The sequence below is a fragment of the Paramacrobiotus metropolitanus genome, unplaced genomic scaffold (assembly GCF_019649055.1).
Source record: "Paramacrobiotus metropolitanus isolate TYO unplaced genomic scaffold, Prichtersi_v1.0 Parri_scaffold0000299, whole genome shotgun sequence".
NCBI classification, from domain to species: Eukaryota; Metazoa; Tardigrada; class Eutardigrada; order Parachela; family Macrobiotidae; genus Paramacrobiotus; species Paramacrobiotus metropolitanus.
Window position 1 is genome coordinate 17,949 of NW_026570519.1, and position 20,449 is coordinate 38,397.

Here is a 20,449-nt window from a genome sequence, read left to right on the forward strand (position 1 = left end):
TGAATTATGCATCGGTAGCCGCCGAGAACAGTTGCTACGCACATCGAGCACACACCGTGAAAATTTTATTGAATTTGTCAAACTATGAATCGGAAATAAAAAGTAGCGGCACAAGAAGCAAGTTTTAGCTGACAATTTATTCTTTATGACGGGCAGGGAGAAGGACAAGGAAACGTGTTGGAACTCAGTTCTTTAAAAGCGTAACGTTTGTCGTGCAAGGCATTGGAAACCGGATACGTTGTGTAAGCATGATAATCGCGGACGACCCAGTATTCTGCGGAGGTGGGAGCACCTCCATGATGTACAAGCCATCTGTCGTCAAACAGTATCTCCGTTACCTGCAATTGGCTGGAGCCGGAGTGAAAAGGGCAGGGTTGATGTTGATGGTGTTACCGAAACCAAGGTTGATTGCCAGGCGATGTGTTCCGGTTGTGACACGATCCTGAATCCATAGAGCTCCGGAAGAAGTGTCTTGATAAACCTTCCAGTTGTTAGCCACCAGCAAGGTCTGCAACTGCACACTGTTACTTGCTGTAAGATCGGCAACTTGGATCAGTCCGTTTGGACGGATATTGATGCTGGTGCCCATGCCAGGGTAGAATGCCACACGATTATCAAAGGAGGGAGCGCCACTGTTGTCTCTAACGACTTATATACTGCCACCCTCTTGGCCAATCGTCCAGGTGCCAATGGTAACCATGGGCGTCCCCACGTTAACGGATGCCGAGAACGTTTTTGCGTTAATTTGACAGTTAGCTTGGACGTTCACACAGTCCTTGGTAAAAGGCCACAAAATTGTTAGGAGCGCTGTTGTCTCGGAAAACCAAAGGATTGCCGCCTTCCTGGCTGATAGCCCATGTGTTGATGCTGACCTTTGGAGTGGCAACGTTTACGCTTGCGGCAAAGGTTTTGGCGTTTACTTGACAATCGGAAGTGACTGTCACACAATTACCCAGACCTTGATAGAATGCCACCAGATTGTTTGACGAAGGACCTCCGCTGCTATCCCGGAAAACCAAGGGGTTACCGGCCTCCTGGCTAATCGCCCAGGTATTCAGGCTGACTTTTGGCGTGACAACACTGTCACTGGCTTTAACTGTTTTAGCATCCAGCTCACAGGTGGGTCTAGCGTTTATGCAGTCGCCCAGTCCCTTGTAAAACGCAGCGCGGTTATCAACTCCAGGTGCACTGTTATCCCGCAAAACTAGTAGATCATTTCCTTCTTGGAGAATTGTCCATGTGCTAATGCTGACCTGGGACGTGACAATATTGGTACTAGCCGTGATGGTCTGAGCCTCCAGTTTACAAGTTGGTTTGCCATTGATGCAGTTGCCCAGTCCTTTGTAAAACGCCACGCGGTTATCCCTTCCGGGCCCGCCGCTGTTATCACGGAAGACCAGTGGATCATCGCTTTCTTGAAGAATCGTCCAAGTACTTATGCTGACCTTTGGCGTAACAACATTTTTGCTGGCAGAGAAGGTCTTGGCCTCGACCACACCGTTCGGGCGGACGTTCACACTGGCGTCGATGTTTGGGTAGAGAGCTACGCGGTGATCTCCTACAGTCATCAGATCCCGGAAAACCAAGACCTTGTCTTCTTCCCGGATGACCCAATCATTGTCACCGAAGGTGATCTCTTCCACCCGCAGCTTTCCTTCTGGATCAACAATCACTGCCTGACCGCTGCCTTCCTTGATGACAAGTCTATCGTCGCCGCTGTTGGCATCCTGGATGGCAAGATAGTGATCGCCATCGCGTTCCACATCCCGGATTACAAATTGGCCGATGCGTATTTCGTTTGCCGTCAAAACATCTGAAAACGCACGATTGTTGGTTGGTCAGAAGCAGTAATCCACAGACGAATATAAATACTTACAGTTGTATGAATGCCTAGCTGCCACCAAACACATGCATCTACATACTGTGCATGTACACAGTACTAGGTAGGAAATTTCCCGTAAAGCAGTTCTTTTACTACTTTATATAATGTTAATAGATTTATCATACTTGCTCTAATGTCAGAACTCGCACTGCCGGCCGACGCTGGCGGTGAGGGCGTGGGCGAACGTGGAGTTTGGCAATAGCACGGCTTGTATCCGTCACCGTAGTGACTTTCGTCGCGAATGTCACTTTTATGCCTACAGCAACATCGGCGGTGGATTCATGACAAAACCGATTATAAGAGTAGAAGACGGTGCATCACTCTTTGGGTAGTTTCACAACCATCGTATTCTGCTAAATGCTCACCTTGGTGCTGACGAATCGCTTCCTTTCCAAAATCCTGGGCTATTTTCGTTGTACATGGGCTGTCGGGCATTCCTGTTAACGTTAACATTCGTTTTTCTTGCTTAAAAACCATTACAATGATAAGTACTGTTTATCGAAATAATTTTTCTTAGACAGAATGAAGGCAACATAAAAATGACCGTAAACTTGCCCATGCAGGCGCCTTGATGAATTCCCTTTGCGACGGTTATAAACTCCATCAGAACTGCGGTGCCCGTCATATGCTGTCGTTGGCAAAACGAAGACCGCCTGAGCGATAAAGAGGTAAAGTAAAATAACGGATGAATATTCTGGAGCACATCGATGTTTTTCACATTGCGAACACATTTAAACAAGTTTTAATATACGCGTCATTCTGCTGTACTTTGTTTTATGGACTTACTCATTTGTCACAGTTATCACTTCGTTAGATTCACAGTACATACTTTGGAATTGTAAAAATTACTTCGTGTTGACCAACGCGAGAATCTGTATGTTTCCAGCAAAATCATAGAGTAAAAGCGTTTTTACTGCGAGAACGTCAAAGTACGTACTTATGCAGAAACGCAGCTGCGTTGCGGTAGCTAACTTAAAGTGCACTTTCGAATAACAACTTTTTAATTGGGAATTTTCGAAACCGGTTTAAGTTTAAGCACAAACTCAAGTTCAAGTTGCAAATTTGAACGGGAAGTTGAATTGTTGTTTCAACTTGTGCAAATATAACTTTCGAAAATGACTCCGTACATGATATAAAACCCTGTAACGATTGTTTAATAAACTCGATATACACTTACGGAATACAGATACAGGATGATGTAGTGCCAGATCCAGTACACCATGATTCTTTTGTTAATTAAAAGTTTCAAACAGTAATTAATATCTACTTTTAGCTGCAAAGGCTAAGGTTCTTGCGTAATATCAAAACATTTTAGCTGTTATTATCATAACTGGATTATGACTTCTTTTCCTCTTTCTGTCCAGAGCGCAAATGCCGTACAGCAACCGCGGGTTGAAAGAAACTGTGTACGGTATGAGCGGTACGGTATTACAGGGTGTAGGCCGTGTAATGTGAACTGTGAACGAAAATAATTTGGTACAAGGTATGTGTGGCTGTACCTACTGCACCAAATTTAATTTTTATGTTGGGTTTTTGTGCAATAGCACGTACTGTACACACACCAATCGGCTCGCTAATTTTGTGATTAATGCACCATACTAATGCTGTACGGCGTGTACGCAGCGCACGGTAACCTATGCAGTTAAAACAAAAACCATTCAGTTGCGATCAGATAAAGTTCAGCGTATACCATTCACAATGGGTTGGGTCTAAAAAACCATCGGCTAGTTGAACAGTGTAATGGTCGCAAGAAACTACCGTAGTCACTTCAAAGTCGAAGAAAACCTGCGTTACCGCGGCGCGTTTACCAAGAACGAACAGCGCCAAAGTCCGACCGAAAACGTACACCGCTCCACTGCAACCGCATTGCTTGGCAGTTCCGACAGGTTGTACGAGTCGGTCGTTTGCACGTGACTCAAAATGATTCAACCTCATTAAATTTTCACCAAGAGAAATCACGACCTCTACTCATCATTACGCCTAATTCTATAAATAAGGCGTGTATGCAATCCATGGAAGTCGCAAATAGATGAAGATTTATTGGGAATACCGGATTGGGAATACCGGACAAAAATAAAACCATACAGAGCCATTTACGTTGGTTCCTCGTCCGAACTGCAGCAGTTAAACAAAACAAAAATGTTGTACAATGCTTGTGCATACTTTTATTGGAACATCAGTCTCCATGGGGCTCATGCACGTTCTTATTGACCATCGGAGAAGCTCGATATCTGTTAGCCACATTATAAAAACGACCGGCAAGCGAACAACTGCATTAAGTATAAAAATTTTGATTAGTTTTCTCCTTATAAGCGTATCTGTAATCTTGCCTTCCGTTAAGGTAGGCGTCGTAATCGCGGAGGACAAAGTATTCTGGACCAGACGCAGGGTAGGGACCATGATGGAACAACCATTTGCGTTCAAACTGGATTTCGGTTACCTGCAGCTGCCCGGCTCCGGTGGTCAGCACCGCCGGATTGAAATTAATGGTGCTGCCGATCCCGCGATTAAGGGCGATACGGTGCAGTCCAGCCGTCACTCGGTCCTGTATCCACAACGCTCCACTGCTGTCATCCTGGTACAGTTTCCAGTCCTTCCGATTTGCAGGTCATTCAGATCGACGGCGTGCAGTTTCAGTTTGCCTTGGCCTTCGAAGGTGGACGAGCCCAGGCCTTCTTTAAGCGCCAGTCGGTCTTCATCGCTACCGGTGGCGTCGCGGAATACCAGGCAGCGTTGTCCGTCCTCATCGCACTCTTCATCACGGATCAGCCATTGGCCCAGACGGATTTCTTTCACCGTTAACGAATCTGTCACAGAAAACGTCACAGAAAACCGAAAACCGTTTTACCACAGCAAAGAGAAGCAGTCTGTATTTTGTTCGACAACAATGTCGACTCGAGCGCATATATTGGCAAAGGTCACACTTATGTTAGCGGCTTTGCAAGGCTTACTTGCGCTGATATCGGTTGGATACGCTGACGGTGCCGGCCGGTTGCAGGAGAGCTTGTTGGCGGGGGCATACACATTCCACTGGTTTCGGGCCATAATTGTCGTAATCAGATCCACGAGCACTGTCTCGGTAACTACCGCACAGAATCATGGTATAAACGTTACGATTACGGTTATCCGTTAAAAAAAGAAAGAAATTAAGCAGAGCACGCGCCTCGTGGTTTGAATGCATTACAGCACAGTTCTTGCTTTACCTGTTCGAGCGTCCAGTTCCGTTGTATAAACGACCGGTTAACTGCGAATCTTTGTAGGTCGGTCTTCTCGCTGATGAATGAGAGATACCAATAATCTACGACAGGAATTCGGTTAACCAGCGATTAGAGAGAAACTGCACAAAGCCCTAAATGTATGTACTTGTACCTAAAGAAACGGTGGATTACTAACCATAACAGCATGCAGTAAGGCGTAATAAACAACCCATTTTTCAGCCTTGAACGAGCTGTGTATGAAGGTAGACCGCCTGAGTACTTCTTCGTTTACTAAAAAACGAAAGTGTATCTTTTGGAAGAACAGATGGGCGAAATCGGTTTTGTAAAATGGTGGTAAACTGTTTGGTCAAATCGGTTATGCAAATCGGTTATGTAAAATGGTGGTAAACATGCAAAAAGCTATAACACACGCACGCATAAGGGAATCAAACAGCAATCATAGTTCGTTACTGTACTACCAACACTTTTATGTAATTGCTGAATCGCGAGCCAGAACTAGCCTGCTTATTTGTTACACGATTTTTCGCAACAAGCTGCCAACAGCGTTGTGGTAGCGCATTTTGTTATTTACCTACAAAAGCCGCGGATTACAATTTTCGGAGTTCTGTTACTTAACTTCCAAACTCGGATTACAGAAGGAAGCAGTTGTAGAAAGAAATTATTGAAACAGTGTGAAATGGATAGCTGACACATAATTTTAAATCAAGTTGTTGGCAATAGTTTTAAATATAAGTAATGTACTTATTCACAACATCAGATGTAGTGTCTGGAAGTCGGATGGTGTTCTAACAGCCAAGATCAAATAAGTATATTTGCTCACACATTTTCCTTGTTGTTTCTGGAAATATATATTTATATAAATACATATATATAAATGTAAATATATTTAATAAATATATTGATCAAATATATTTGCCTACACACTTTACATTTTGCTTCAGGAAATTGTGGAAATTTCGCGTCTCGTTATTAACATGCTATGGCGCATGTACCACAGTACGAGTATTGCTTTTGGTTAACTTGTATGAGCTCCGGCACGCGTCTGTACGACGGTGCGGTTTGTCCTGTGTTAAGTGATTTATTACGAGTAATTCCATGTTGTAACACGCTGGGTTTTTACTTGATTCTGGAGGCAGAATCAGTCGATCGATATGTGAGCTAGCGAAATAAGATCTAATAAACTTGTGTTGAGATATCCGGATATTCGTGTGTGTTGTGGTGACCTTCGTAAAGACAACTAGGGATAGTTATCTGAGCGGAAGTCAGTGTGTGAGTCGGAAGCAACATCATCCGACTAAATCTGGGACAACAACATCGTCCTAGCAGGATCCTGAGTGTGTGTGTACGCGTTGTGTGTAGGAAATATTAGTGCTAATATTTCCGAGGAGTTTCCATTATTGTACATCTAGAGCATATTCCATCTTTATTGCCTGAGTAAGGTTGGTCATCCTGCTGTACTTGTGAGTACAAGTACACCAGAGCATGTCATTATTTTAACGAGCTTGCTGTTCGCAAGCTATGTATCAAATCGGTTTGCTCAATCCGAAGTACCAGAGATAATATGCAAAAACTAGTAGGGCATACAAATAATAAGCAGTTAATTCCGGTAAACATATAATCAATAGCTGTTACAATTTGAACCATATACTACCTTCAAATTAAATCAAAGTCAAGTCTTCTGCAAGGATAATTTTCATACCGTAGGACGGAGGGATGCACCATGCGCCGTGCACATATGACGTAAAATGTACAGCTACTTTTTATCAGTGCAGTTCGGCATTCAGTTAACAGTGAAACGCTGAATACTGAAGAAAATGTGTATTTCCTCAAGACAAAACCACAATAAAATATCTACAGGTGACCTTTACCATAACGTTTACAGATACGTCTTTTAAAAGGGAACTTATGCGAATACTTTATTTACTCGAGCTTGAACTAAGGCATAAATATCAGGGATGAGTCTCTGATTAACTGAATGACTGGCTGTCTTTATCGGTTTTGTGTATTTACTTGGAAGTGGGAACCATGTGGCTTGTGACTTGTGAGCAGCAGAGAAGAGATTTATGCAGCGCAGAGCAACAGACAACGCAGCTGACAGAAGGGTGCATTAAAAAAGGTCACTGAGTAACCGGCCTCTCGTAGCTGCCCGGCGGCCAGAGCAGGACATTTTGCTGCCGAGATGTATCTGTACATTGTCGCCAAATCTGCATCAATGTGACAATTTTTATGGGGAATTGTATTAGTGAAATATGCTTTTAACTTGTTAATTGCAGAAAAGTGATTTAAATTTCCATAATGTCTTAAATGATTTGCAAAGTCTTCCTTTTGTCTAAAAAAAACTTTTATTGAACAAAATATGTAGCAAATTGCAACAAAAGATGAAATAATGCGCGGGTTTTAGACAATCAGCCAGTATTTTCGTTAACGCGACAGTAAAACCTTCCCGTAGACCGCTGTTCACTGACTGTTATTAGTTTCTTTCTTAATTTGGTATGTTGGGAACAAAGTGAATAAAAGTATGCGTCAGTTTTTATGAAAAGCTGGTCAGTGAAAAGAGAACGACAAACGGTGGTTCTTGGGAACTGCTTTTGTTCTTTCGAAAATTTTGGTATCCACAGTAGTTTGTGATGCCCACATCGTGTATGCTGGGATCGACTGCGAGCTGATAAATAAATAGGCACATTTCTGCTTCCTGTTTCTTAATGCCAGAAAATACGTGCTAGTTCGAATACGAGTCTTAATGTAATGCGAGTGATGTGTTGATCCCCTTAGAAAACTATTCTATGAAGATCCCGCTGTTTCCCATCCAGCACATCAATCGTCTTCAGCGTGTTAATACTATGTAGTTTCAACCGACGAAGGCATTGTACGTGTATCATCTCAAAGTAAATTTCTTTGTACTTGATCTAACCGCGGAACAAAAGCCTTTAATAACTGCCTGACTGACTGTCAATGGTAAGAAAAAAACGCGGAAACAGAATATTCATAAAGTGTAATACGTACTGCTTGTAATGCATACATAATTATCATAATGCCTGTAGTCAGCGCTGCGCATAATATCCGTGCATAAAAAAACATGATAACAGGAAGCGTTTTCTAAGACAGTTATTAGCATATTTACTGCGCTACACAGTAGCTTACTTCATAGAAAAAGAGCCAATACCGTTCCCCTGTCATACTGTATGATAGATTAAGGTTGATCAAGAAACCCGCTTGACTGCCAATAACATCCGCGGGAGTCACACAGGTAAAGGAATCCGTCGTCGTAAAGCCGCAGTTCGGGATTGTCGTAGTTCGGAGCATTTGTTATGGAGGACCACAGAGCGCGATTACCGATGCTGTACGCTACCAAATTCCCGTCCTCCTGCAGTCGGACGCTGTTAATCCGCTCCTGTGTCGCTGCCTTGAAACCGATTCGATTGTCTTGCCGGCGCACCACCATTAATTGCTGCCTGTTAAAACGGGATGGTCCCAACGTGAATTTGCCGTTCGAAGAATAGAACAACATATCCAGATCCATATAGTCTACCATTCTAACTACCACTAAAAGACAGAAAACGTAAACTGTTTCAACAACCAATTATATAAGACTCTTTTGGGAAAGATTGTTTCGTTAGGCTATGCTTACCTAGATAATTGTACGTTTCTGCTGGAGCAAGATTGACCCGACCACCACACTGCCAGCCCTGAGTGCCGGAAGATCGAGACGATCGCCAATAGCATCCTTTATCGTTGCACAAATAGAAATAACCTTGATCCGACAGCAGCAGTCTCGATTCGCCGTATCCCCAGGTTTCGGTGGACCAGTAGGACGTCTCGATGCTGCCACCGTTCCCCCATGATCCGACGGTGAAATGGCCATCGCTGCCCAGTACGGCGCGGAGCGGAGGCAGTCCAACGGTCTCCGAGGCCCACACCGCCCGGCCGTCGCATTCCCGGTACAAAACTAAATTCTGGTCGGTTTGCAGAATCAATCGGTAAGCTCGCGATGGAGAGTAGTAGCTAACATTGGGCGTCAAGAATTCGCCGGCTCCCAATATCACTGCAAAAACCATACTTCTATATGGATCACCGCAGTCGCCACAAGTTCGAGCTTTTCTGCTTACCGCTGCCATTTCCGTACTGTGCATCACGCAGCTCTACTGCGCTTTTGTCAGGCATGGAGGTGGTCGTTATACTTCTTTCTTGGTCCTCTAAAAAGTAAAAGAAACCATTTTGCTTGGTAACTTCGCTACAACATTCGCCATGCATAAAAACTCTGTTTACATACCAAGCTCTGCAACCTGCTGCTTTTTCAACTCAGCAGCTGCAGTGCGATTTGTCCAGAAAGAGTCTTCACTGTCGTTCTCCTTAGCCGTTTCTGGTGCCACCTATTTTGAATCCATTTATTCGCAGTTAATCAACTGATCATGAATCGTTGCATACGTGTGTTGGATTCTTACCTGAAGATGTAGGTCACGAAAACCCGCTGCGATCGATTCAAGATTACTGAGCCACGACGGCATGCCGGAGTTCATACTTCTTGCAAGGGTATAATCCCGTAAGTCTACGAGCGGAGCATACCGAATTTAATAACGGTTTCAGCATTAACGCGATCTAATTTGCGACTGGACACTTACTGCTTGGTAAGGCGACTGCTGGTGTGGTAACTGCAGAAGCAGCAATAATACAGAAGTAAAACCACATTTTGAACGATCAATTGATTTTGTACTTATTAGAACGTGATTGACCTTAATGTACTCTCAACCGTAATGTACCCTACTCTCAACTTGCTTTCAAGCAACCACCGGGAACAGCTTTATATACATCGGTGCTACCATACTCCTAGATCGATAGCACAACTTGATCGTCGATACCATTGATAAACATCGATGGATAATCTTGATTGCTGATATTTGCCGTTACTTGGTACAATGCACATGTACATACAAAGCGTCATTCGGCTCCGGCTTGGTTCTAGCAGTGCATGTATGCTAATCGCTCAATCTTCTGGCGCGTCATTCTTTTATCCGTTCCCGTTTTTTCCAGACACAGTCACTATTTTCAGGAAACTGTGTACCATTTCAGAAAACACCGGTAAATGTGTTTGGTGATTTTTAAGTTGAAACGTCATCTGGCATAGCTGACTGGCATCCAGATTAAATAAATGGTCATGGACTTACGACGTCTGATCTTACATGTACCGTAAGTGATTCTCTCAAGTTAATACCACAGAGTTCGTGCACGGGGAAATCGCGCTTGCAAAGTGTGCACTGCCAGCAGACACAAACAAACATACCTACAATACACACATTGCATGTACTACCATATATTCCGTACTCGTACACAAGGTCTATGGTAGAACTTGTGAGGACCGCTACAGTATGTACTGTACCTTTTACGGTATAGTTTAGTGGAAACTCTGTGAAGTAAAACAACACTTGTTAGTGCAATGACAAATGGATAAAACAACACGGTTAACTATCTGACAATACTCATTAATTAAATGAAGTTATCGAACTGACCTTTGTTTAGCACGAGAAGCAGCGTCTGACTTGTCCTCGACATGCAGATACTCTTCTCCAGAAAGACTTCTGCAGAAAGCGCGATCTAAGCCCGATAATCAATGTAATTCTCTGCCAATTTGCTTGTAACGAGAATAATGTTTTATATATACATAATACAATGGTTTAGCGTCCTCGTACAACGAATTTCTGCTCTTTAAAGTCGAAAACAATGATTGTTAGGTGGCGGACGGCCAGGAATTACGTGGTTTCATAGGTGTACATCCAGTTACAACCATCTCTACTATCTTCGAACAATAATGATCGAATTTGCAAAACAAGTACAGATACAAGGCTCCCAGTAGACTTGCTACTATGATAAATATTGCCAATACAGAATCAGGCTCAAGACACGAAAAGAAGCGCCCAGTAGTTCCAAGCTGAAAAATAATTGTCGGTTGTGCGCATTAGCGACAGGGCTAACAATAAAGCGTGTACATCAAAAACCTCCAGTTACAGAGCATGGTATATTATAGTAAAATGTTTTCTGTCTGGAAGACGGAGCTTAATTGTCCAGAGATTCACATGTTTAGTCATTCCCCGCTATCGCAGGAATTTTATTAAAATAGGCGGGCAAATAAAATTGCAAACAAACGCTGGGCTGTGTGGTTTTGTTTTGTTGAAGTTAAAGTTATGTTGACTTATTTCTGTTTCGACTTGACATACATACGCGATGACTCGAAGTGCAGTAACTCGAAGTCAACCTTGACTGGCTTTATTCACTTTGTGCAGTTACTGATAACTATGGAGGTAGGGAACAACAGAGAAGAGATTTATACAGCGCAGAACAACAGACAACACAGTTGGCATCGAATGCATCACAAAGGTCACGAGTAGCCGGCCTCCCCGTAGCTGCCCGGCGGCCTGGGCAGAACACTCTGCTGCACGGCGTCATGAATGGCGCTCTTCAGCTCCGCTGCTTCCCGCGGAACTGCCAAACGCACAAACAATTTTACCCTTTATACATACAGCCATCGTCATTTCTTATTCATTCACGTAGCGTACCTTCTTTCCATGCTTGCAAATTCACGCGCGGGAGAAACGGTCCTTTACATGGCACTCTCTCATTTCTGTTACCCAAGAGAAAATACATGTTATTAGAAATTACTCGTGGTATTAACGTGGTACGTATATAACCCTTGTACCATGTAAGGACCGCTTTGGATAGTGTTACTTACACTAACGGCAATACATGGACGAAGGCGTTGGGCTGTACAGTCTCTACTTCATCGGAATTATCGCAGATAATCCGGGCTATACTGCTCCTCCTGAGTTCGTAAAGTTGCTCTGCAAAACGTACTTTATATTCATAAATAAGACTAACGATAGTATTCCGTTTTTCTTCGGACTGCCACACTGGTAGACAAACAACAAAGTTATTAACGGTAGACCGCTTTAAAGACAGAATGATTGTCATACCGGAATTATCAGTCTTCGCTCAGAAGACTTCTATTTTTGCTCCACATAATTATGTCGGTCGGACTGTTACGCATCGTAAAAGTACTAAAAACATATTTGCGCTTTTTCGCTATGATATATGGCGGAAAAAGAATAGTATCTTCAATTTTAAACTAGACTCGCTCTCCACCGCTTTGCCAAGGCCGGTACCCACCTGATGTGAAAGCGTTGGGCTGTACATCGTTCTCGTACCAGAACCGATCGCCGCGCTTCAGATGCACAAACTGTTTGGTCAGCAGACAGGTAAACGTCGGACCCAGGAGTCCGTCATGCAACGGCTCTTCGGCAATGCCGGCGGGAAACTATCAACATGGTCGAAATTATTTGTCATCGACCAGATTCTTGAATGACTGCGACATACGTACCAGATCAATATCGTCTACCGTTCTATAAGAAAGACAAATGTGTTTAATGCAGTATTAATTGGTATTATGGATTCAAATTGCGAAGATATTATTTTACTCATAAACCGTCCGGAAGCGTTCGACAACTTCCGCACGCATTACATCCTTAAGGTCATCGAAGGCGTTCACTTTGGCAGTCCACAGAATTCCCGCCAGGCGTTGTAAGGGGGCAAACCTGAAATGCATCAGTTTGTTTTCATGGGTACTTCACATCTGTAATGCCGAAGATCGCGCGGGGTTGCCTTTACCAACCAAGCACACAGCGGTCAGTCGGTCACTAATTATAAAGGGGCAATGCTGTAAATTTTATAAAACGCTACTAAACTTGAGCAATCCAATATTTCTGAGCAATAATTTAAATTACAAAAATTTTAAAAAAGTTATTTTACTAGAATATTACTTGGACAGCACAATGCACTGACGAACAGGAAGGAAAAGACGTAATTGGACCGTTTCGCCCATGCACTACGATCTCATATGCAATCTATAAGAGTAGATTTGCTGTAGTAATTAGGCCGGTACGTCGCATTATGGATAATGCATGCAATGAATTATAGGTAATTATGCATTTGACGTCGGCATTAATACTCGTATAAACTGGCAGAGTGTCATTTACATAGATTGTATTATTAATATATGCTATCAGACTTGATTAGGGCGTACCGTGATCCCGACCACGCTGAATATTAATCGCCGCCAAATCCACTCCGAACTGATGGGGCTTCGACTCGAATAAGTGCTCGGTGATCTCGCTGCTCATGAAGGTATCACGTTTCTGTATGTTATCATTGATCATTCCCAGCAAATACATATCCACCACGCCCGGCTGATACAGCGGATATGGTTTGAAGAAGGCGTCCCGCAACTGTTTCTGCCCGATGTATTCGTGGTATTTGTTGAAGAAACGGAACCACGACGGGATCAACGTGTGTCCAAATCTGTAGTCAAACGCTGTATTCAGAAAATTAAAAGGTCACCGGGTGCTCCTTTACTGACCGTAACGCGGCGGTGGCGAAGACGTTGGCGGCGCTAGGATTGACGGTCTTATCGTAGCCGCCGTAGAAGCCGGTAGGCAGCGGCAAAAGGTCATTCTGGTACATGACATCCTTGCCGAGCACCAGCGGTAGCCATTCGTTGTAGGTGATGTGCTGGAGAATGGCGCCGACAATCTTTCGGGCTTCCTGGAATAGTCGTTCATCATCCCAGTGGGCGTTCATATAGTATAGTTCCTCAGCGATGCGGTTGTGCTCACGCGAGAAGAGGATGTGCATCGTGGCCAAACCTGCATTCACGTTGAAAATATTTTTCATTTTATTGCAAATTTAAACTTTGTTGTACCGCAAATAAAATGGTTTTAATTTTTTTAGAAGAAACCTGAATGTATTATCATTAATTTTATTTTTTTGCATTGTAAATTGAATCTCTGTAAAAGACAGTTTTTGAATTTAAAAAAGTATTCAGGTTTTAAAGTCTTTTTTTATTGCGTACTTTAAAAACTAACTTGATGTTAAAAATTATAGCAAGCTGGCAATCAGAGAAACTCGAACCAAGATGCGCATTTTTCGTCAAAGTACCGGTATTTTCGTTGACACGACTGTCGCCGGCTCGGAAGCACGGCAGCGATGCGGTAGCATCCGGACAGTCGCCGGTCTCTGGATCAGGCGGTAAAACATCCTTATGGCAATAATCGACGAAGACCGTCCGCAGTTTGCCGTACTGGTATGTTCGCATATTCTTCATATCGTCATAGGTTGATCCGTAAATCTGACTTCCGTCGATGAAACTGGTGAGCTGATTCATTTGTTCGCGCGGCCCTATCATTATATTTGCACACATTATGTGACGCAGATACCTATTTAAAATTAGATTTTTGACAAATTCAGCCCCAACAAATAAATAATTACTCTCTTTCATCAATATTCTTAAAGCTGAATTATGAATTAAAATTAGAGGAAAAATACCGGGACTAATTGGAATTATGAAATCGTTGCACATTTTACATAAAATATTCCGCGTGACCTTTCATGTACCTAATGCGCATCCGGGCCGAGGCGCCGCTTCCGATCGTACGAAATTCATACAGCGCAAATTGTATTTTGCATAAAACTGATCCCCAGCCGGAATTTCAATGGGATAACACGCCGGATGTCCGGGAATTCCCCAGGGCACCTCGCAGCACTGAATATTAGCTGATTTACCGAAGCCGGTGAGGGTGGTGGTGGGTGTGTGATTTATATCGTGATCCATAAACTGCAACAATAAAGTTGAGGTTTCTCGTTGAAGATGTACAAATACGCTGCGGGTGCTATTTATCCAACCTGTCCAAAGTGCATCAGAAGGAGAGTGTAGTGGCAGTGCGGCCGGTCCACATCCGGATGCATAACGGTGGAAATGAGACGCGCCGACGGCAGGGGTTGCCAGTTACGCCGCGTGCTCGTGGCGATTCGATGCCTGCAATTAACTGCAGCATGTCAAACGATAATTCATCTTAATAATATAATTTCTCTTGAACTTTGATTTTCCTAATAAATTTGATTTTCCTAATAAATTTGGTGCTGATTAACTTAACTGTTCTAATTAAATACGCTTTTTAATACTTCACAATTAGTTTCCTTAATTTTAATAATTAATTTTAGTATCACATTTTTTAACCAGTTAATCGTAATTAGCTTATATTATGATTTCGGTTGATCCATTAATGAGTTTGTCAAGCGTTTTGCCATATTTCTATCGAACTGACCGTCGTCGTACGCCGGTGGTAAAAAATCGTTGGAAAGCCGAAAATGAGCGTCCCCATTCGGGATGATACGGATTATTGCAGAAGCCGTCAATTTCCGGAATCGGCCCGGTTTGCAGGAACATGCCGGAATAGGCGGTAGCACACAGACGTCTCCCAGCACTGTCCCGTATATACTGATTTGAGGCAGTGCATAATGAATTTGTTCCCGTGATAGCCGATAACTGTAGAACAACATTTGATGTACAAATATTTATAAATTACCCGATTTCAAACACATTTCATATACAAAAACATATAATAACACTCTAGTTCCTGTTCAGTCTTAAACTTCAATTAATTTAATTTCAAACTGAATATTTTCTTTAACTCATCTCTCATTTTTACATAGAAGTACTGTATATCGATTTAATTTAATTATCTAATGATTTGAATATTAGCAAAAATTTTGCCAATTTTGCTGGATTCCCTACTCTTGCGCCAATCCTTTGGAAATGTCGAGAGCGACCAATGCCGATCGGGACAGCTGTTTCGCCCTCGTATTAGCCCGCCCCAGTGACTCGTGAATGGACGCGAAGGCGCCGGAGCTATTAGCTTTAAGAAACGCACCTACAACATATAACAATTACCCAACCAGCACAACATTATGCCGGCATCATATCCACCGGCGCCAATATGCCTTTAACACGGGGGTTAGCGTCTTTACCGGTTTTGAGCAGTTCCGGTTCAACACGGTTGAGGAGTTGATCGACCCGTTGCAGACTGTGGTCAGCCCGCTCTTTCAGCTCCGTGTACAGGAGGGGCGGCAGCTCCACCGTGGAGTAGTGAGTGTGCGGATACCTGTACAGAGGATTACACACGGATCGTCACAGTTAGCGACAGAGAGGAAGGGGATTAACAATGCCGGGTGTCACGCGCAGATGCACCGCTGCGGCCGGCAAACAATGCCCGCAGACAGCCGTCACACACGTAATGCGCCCGAGACGGATTATGCAACAGATAGCGCCGGGGCTACGGCACACGGGCCACTGCTGCCCGGACAATGGGCCACTGCACACTTCCGCCTTGCCGCCACCGACACTGTAGCGCTGGATTATTATACATCCCATTATACGCGAAGGCAATGTCAAAACTGTCTACAGTGAAAATTTAATTGGTAACTGTAATATTCCGAAAATTAAGTACCACCAGGCTTTCTACTATGTACAATACGAGTATACTTCCTGCTGTGAGTATATATCTAGCGAAACAATCCGCTCGATTTTGCGGAAAGTTCGACTAATTCGGGTATCGTATTCGAAACATGACGCTCTTAATGATCTGTGATAACACCAACGACAGAAGACAAAATGCTTTATTAATTATACCGACATTATACCGGCCAGGCACTGGCTACGCACTTCCGGCATAAAAAATTTACGTTCCTTTGAAATCCAGCACATAACAGTCTTCCGGCCTTTCCTTTCGAAATCCGTACTTTCCGTTTCCAAAATCCTTCCGTAAATTATAGGAAATGTGTGTTAACAGTTTAAGAAATGACTTCTGGAGACCGGCAAAAGCTCAGATACACATGTGATTTTTGCACCGGATAATCACATCTGCCTAAATATAAGGTTATTATCATACTGCGATTAAAGCAAACTTTTGACTCGTTCTTTTTTTGCAAATAAAATTATTGCACACAAACGTAAAACACTTTCCTGGTGAACGTCTGAAGTGTCGCCATAACGCATTTAGGGTATGCCAAAATTTAAAAAATTTTCACGTCAAAATTAAAAAACTGTTCCTTCTTTTCGACATTTTGCTTTAAGTACAAATAAAAACTGTATTTTTATCCCAATTACTGGAAGCGATGAAAAGGTGTACCAAAGGGATTCTGAGGTTTTAAAAACCCCAGTTTCTCAAGAAGTCATTCTGAAGTCCGCAACGAGGAAGCTGGACAGAAAACCACTGACCTTTCATATACGACTGTGGCGAAGACTGGTACGACGCATGCGCCAGCGGCACATTAGCCTCCACCGTAATATAATTCACGGAACCGGCGCCGGCACCGGTCGCCCGTCGCCGCCGCCTCCGGGCTTCCCCATCAACGTCTCCACCGGCACCCCATTCCCCACGGCAATCGACCGACATTCTGCAGCGGAATATTCCCCACTGCCGGAAGTCCCCGGAAGTGCTGCCATTAGCTCCGGATATGCCCGCAACGTCAAATGACTCCGGCAGTTGATTCAGCTCCCATCACTGTCATTCCTCGGTGGTACTCGTCTTCCCGCGGCCATTCAACGCGGAAATGGTGCTGATGGTGGAGCGGATGCCGCCCGGGAGGGTGGTCAGGTTGGCGGTAATGGAGCATATTATGCAGGGAAGAAACAACAACACGGAGATCACAGTCAGCGACATGGTGAGAATAAACTGCGCCGATGCCGGCATGAGCAGGGCTCCGCGCTGCGGCAGTTGCGCCAGTGGGCAATTAATCCGGAAAAATCCGCCAGCAGATCGTCCGTCCGCCCGCCGGGGTCAATCAGCGTATCATCTCGCACATGTGTGCATCAACGCGCCGGCGGGATTTATTAACAGTTTTCAAACACAGCACTATCTTTAATACAGCGCATATATGTTACACAACGTAAACAACCGTCCGCAAATTTAAAGGTCAATCAACGTATCAACGCACCGCCAGGATTTAAATAACAATTTCCCAAACACAGCAACACTAACTATTATATATATATATAAAAATAGCAGTCTTTATCGTTAATGTCTATCGACTATCGCATATATATCACACAGTTTAAAAAAACAAGTTTTTCGTTCAATATACACCGCATATATATCACACACAACGTTTAGTCTGTCCGTTTAAAAATAAAGGTGACTCTTGCGCGGTGCCGGTCAGATGCGAGAGCTGTTTAACGGTGGACTGATGCGTATGCTGCTTAAAAAAGACAGCGTTGTTCCATCCAGTAGCGTTGTGTTTGTTTCGCGTAATGCTAAGTGGATGGATATGGGGTTATGATGGTGACAGCCTGACAGTTGTCTCCTCTACGGCGTATTCGCGCAGCATCCACTGAACGGGTCGTTGGAACCCGCTATTATCACCGACCATTTCACTTCGCAATTATTACTCTTTCCGCCAACTGTTGCCGAATATGGAATCGTTACCCGGGTTTTGTCATTAACCTTTAAATAATTTTATCAGAGGACAATTGCCGGCACTTACCGGCACCTTTTCCTAAGTAACCGCAGAACGAACCCGGTTAACCGGTTACCGGGTTGGAGTTCGTGTGAGCAGGATGGTTGAAGAGGGAAAAATTATAAATTAGTGTGGTGGTGTTTAAAAAAAGATAATTAGCGGGTTGAGATGTATCGTTTACAGCTGTACACGGTGCGCAGCACTTTGTCCGATTATGCTAATCCCGGAGATAAATTAGCCGGCGATGGTGGTGGTGTCATACACAGCCCAGTCAAGTTCATGGTCAAGTGCGCATCCAACACAACCGAACAATACTCCATTCACGGCTTCGTACAGAAAACTGCGCGACTGATAACCATTTTGACGCCGCTGAGAGTTTTGACAAATTTACGTCCGGTTGCCGATCGGTTTAATGTTGCTCAAAAGCTACCGGAAATACGAAAATATTATTATTTTATCGTAACAGAAAACTACAGGTATGTTTGATTTATACGGATAATAAACGAGAGTAGTTTAATTTACAGTAGTTTAATTTACTCTGTACGTGTAGTTTTTTTATAATTAATATTTATTATTTTTTTTAATAAGGATTGCAGATTTTGTTTAATTTGTAGCTGTTATTCCAAGTCGTGTATTACCGGAAATCACTTTTAATCCGACCTTTTAAGCGACGCCCTGTAGTATAGAAATGGGCATTCTTCATCCTTATCCTATCCGGCACTTTTAAAATTATCTGCCCGACCGTTTAATTCTTTGCTACTTATCCTATGGTTATCCGACACTCGGATCCTAGTCTAATCAGATAATTGTCCAAACAGACAATTTTAACAAAAACAAAAATTCAGACATACGATAGGAGAAAATACTATACCGGGTACAATATCATAATTTTAAGTATCGATAAACTTGAAGTTAACGCTAAAACGATGGAACAATGGACTAGTGCAAATACGTGAATCATGTTTCATCACCCTACAAAAAGCAGATACGAAATGCTGCAGTTACGCTTAATATACGAGGTAGTTGCAGCTTACTTGTTAGCACAAAAAGAAACAACTGCATCATGGTGCTGCGATAATCGTTAGACTTTAATATGTGTTGCTACCGCTTGTAATTCTTGTAATTTAACAATCTAACAGCGCAGATAAAATAATTTATTTCGATTCTCGGATAAAGTTCGGACAAGCACCAATTATCGACTATCCGAAAGCTACGGGGCATTATCCTTGTCCCGAACGTTTCGGATAATTATCCTTTATCAGTGAGTTTATCCTATCCGAAATTCGGTTGGATAGGACAAAACGGATATTCCTGATATTCCTATCTGATGCCCATTTCTACTGTTGTATTAGTAAAATGATTTTTTGTATGAGCAGAAATACTGCTGCGCTCAACCGCAGATGGCGCAAGTTTAAATATTATATAGCCTTGAATGCCGGAACTGTTTTCCGTCGCAGTTGCGATTTCCATGGTATATTGCTGGCAGCTTGTCAAAAATGAGCTAATTATGGCGCAATATGTTCCCTTTAATTAGTGCATAACATGTGTGTTTATTGTAATTAGGTGGCCCGAAAGCAGTGCTGAAATCACCTTGATCCAGACGCAGCACCGCGCCGGCTGTGGGTCAAGTGGACTGAATCAGGCACTGTGACGCGCGGTGATATGTGCTGCTGCTCCAGCGCCGCATTATACTGCCTTCACGCGAGCGTCATCGCAAATATTGACCCTCTTGCATAATAATTATTGATTTACCTGTCTAAGATCGCATAGGTAAGTACAATACTCTGTGGGTGCGCACCTGCAATGCACAGTTGCAGGGATTATTCTGACGCATCCGAGGAAATTAATTACTTACTCGTCCACCGTCATTTCAGAAACACAGCACAATTGGTTGTACCAACAACTACGTTACAAAATTAAGCAACGCCGACATTTTGTATACCTGCTCTAAATTGTGTGCACATTATACATTATTCTACATTATACATATTACAACTTAGGACAAAATGGTCGC

At 43.2% G+C, this 20,449-nt stretch overlaps 2 protein-coding genes and 1 long non-coding RNA gene across 3 annotated transcripts; all 3 read right to left on the reverse strand.

Moving 5' to 3' along the window:
- Positions 1 to 4,909: 4,909 nt before the first annotated feature.
- Positions 4,910 to 5,383, reverse strand: LOC129601915 (uncharacterized). Its single transcript, XR_008692302.1, has 3 exons — positions 5,276 to 5,383; positions 5,086 to 5,180; positions 4,910 to 4,965 (listed from the first exon to the last, which is right to left on the reverse strand). It is a non-coding gene; the product is annotated as an uncharacterized LOC129601915 (long non-coding RNA).
- A 2,630-nt stretch (positions 5,384 to 8,013) lies between these two features.
- LOC129601913 (uncharacterized) lies at positions 8,014 to 9,863 on the reverse strand. Its single transcript, XM_055500845.1, has 6 exons — positions 9,720 to 9,863; positions 9,543 to 9,646; positions 9,371 to 9,470; positions 9,207 to 9,293; positions 8,729 to 9,142; positions 8,014 to 8,643 (listed from the first exon to the last, which is right to left on the reverse strand). The coding sequence occupies exons 1-6, from the start codon at positions 9,784 to 9,786 to the stop codon at positions 8,291 to 8,293; spliced, it is 1,125 nt and encodes a 374-aa protein (XP_055356820.1). The 5' UTR covers positions 9,787 to 9,863; the 3' UTR covers positions 8,014 to 8,290.
- Positions 9,864 to 11,470: 1,607 nt separating this feature from the next.
- Positions 11,471 to 17,375, reverse strand: LOC129601909 (chorion peroxidase-like). Its single transcript, XM_055500843.1, is given in 19 exon segments — positions 11,471 to 11,574; positions 11,649 to 11,713; positions 11,822 to 11,930; positions 12,256 to 12,403; positions 12,467 to 12,488; positions 12,564 to 12,633; positions 12,636 to 12,680; positions 13,169 to 13,443; positions 13,502 to 13,787; positions 14,080 to 14,319; positions 14,536 to 14,755; positions 14,824 to 14,918; positions 14,921 to 14,956; positions 15,246 to 15,270; positions 15,272 to 15,342; positions 15,345 to 15,466; positions 15,716 to 15,836; positions 15,949 to 16,082; positions 17,194 to 17,375. Coding segments are annotated over 19 exon segments (2,370 nt in total).
- Between the last annotated feature and the right edge of the window lie 3,074 nt (positions 17,376 to 20,449).

Excerpts from the sequence above, each read along its gene's own strand:
- LOC129601913 (XM_055500845.1), bottom strand. The coding sequence starts at position 9,786 with ATGTGGTTTTACTTCTGTATTATTGCTGCTTCTGCAGTTACCACACCA. Across the intron at positions 9,471-9,542 it reads TTCGTGACCTACATCTTCAG|GTGGCACCAGAAACGGCTAA; the intron begins GTAAGAATCCAA and ends GATTCAAAATAG. Across the intron at positions 8,644-8,728 it reads AGAAACGTACAATTATCTAG|TGGTAGTTAGAATGGTAGAC; the intron begins GTAAGCATAGCC and ends TCTGTCTTTTAG.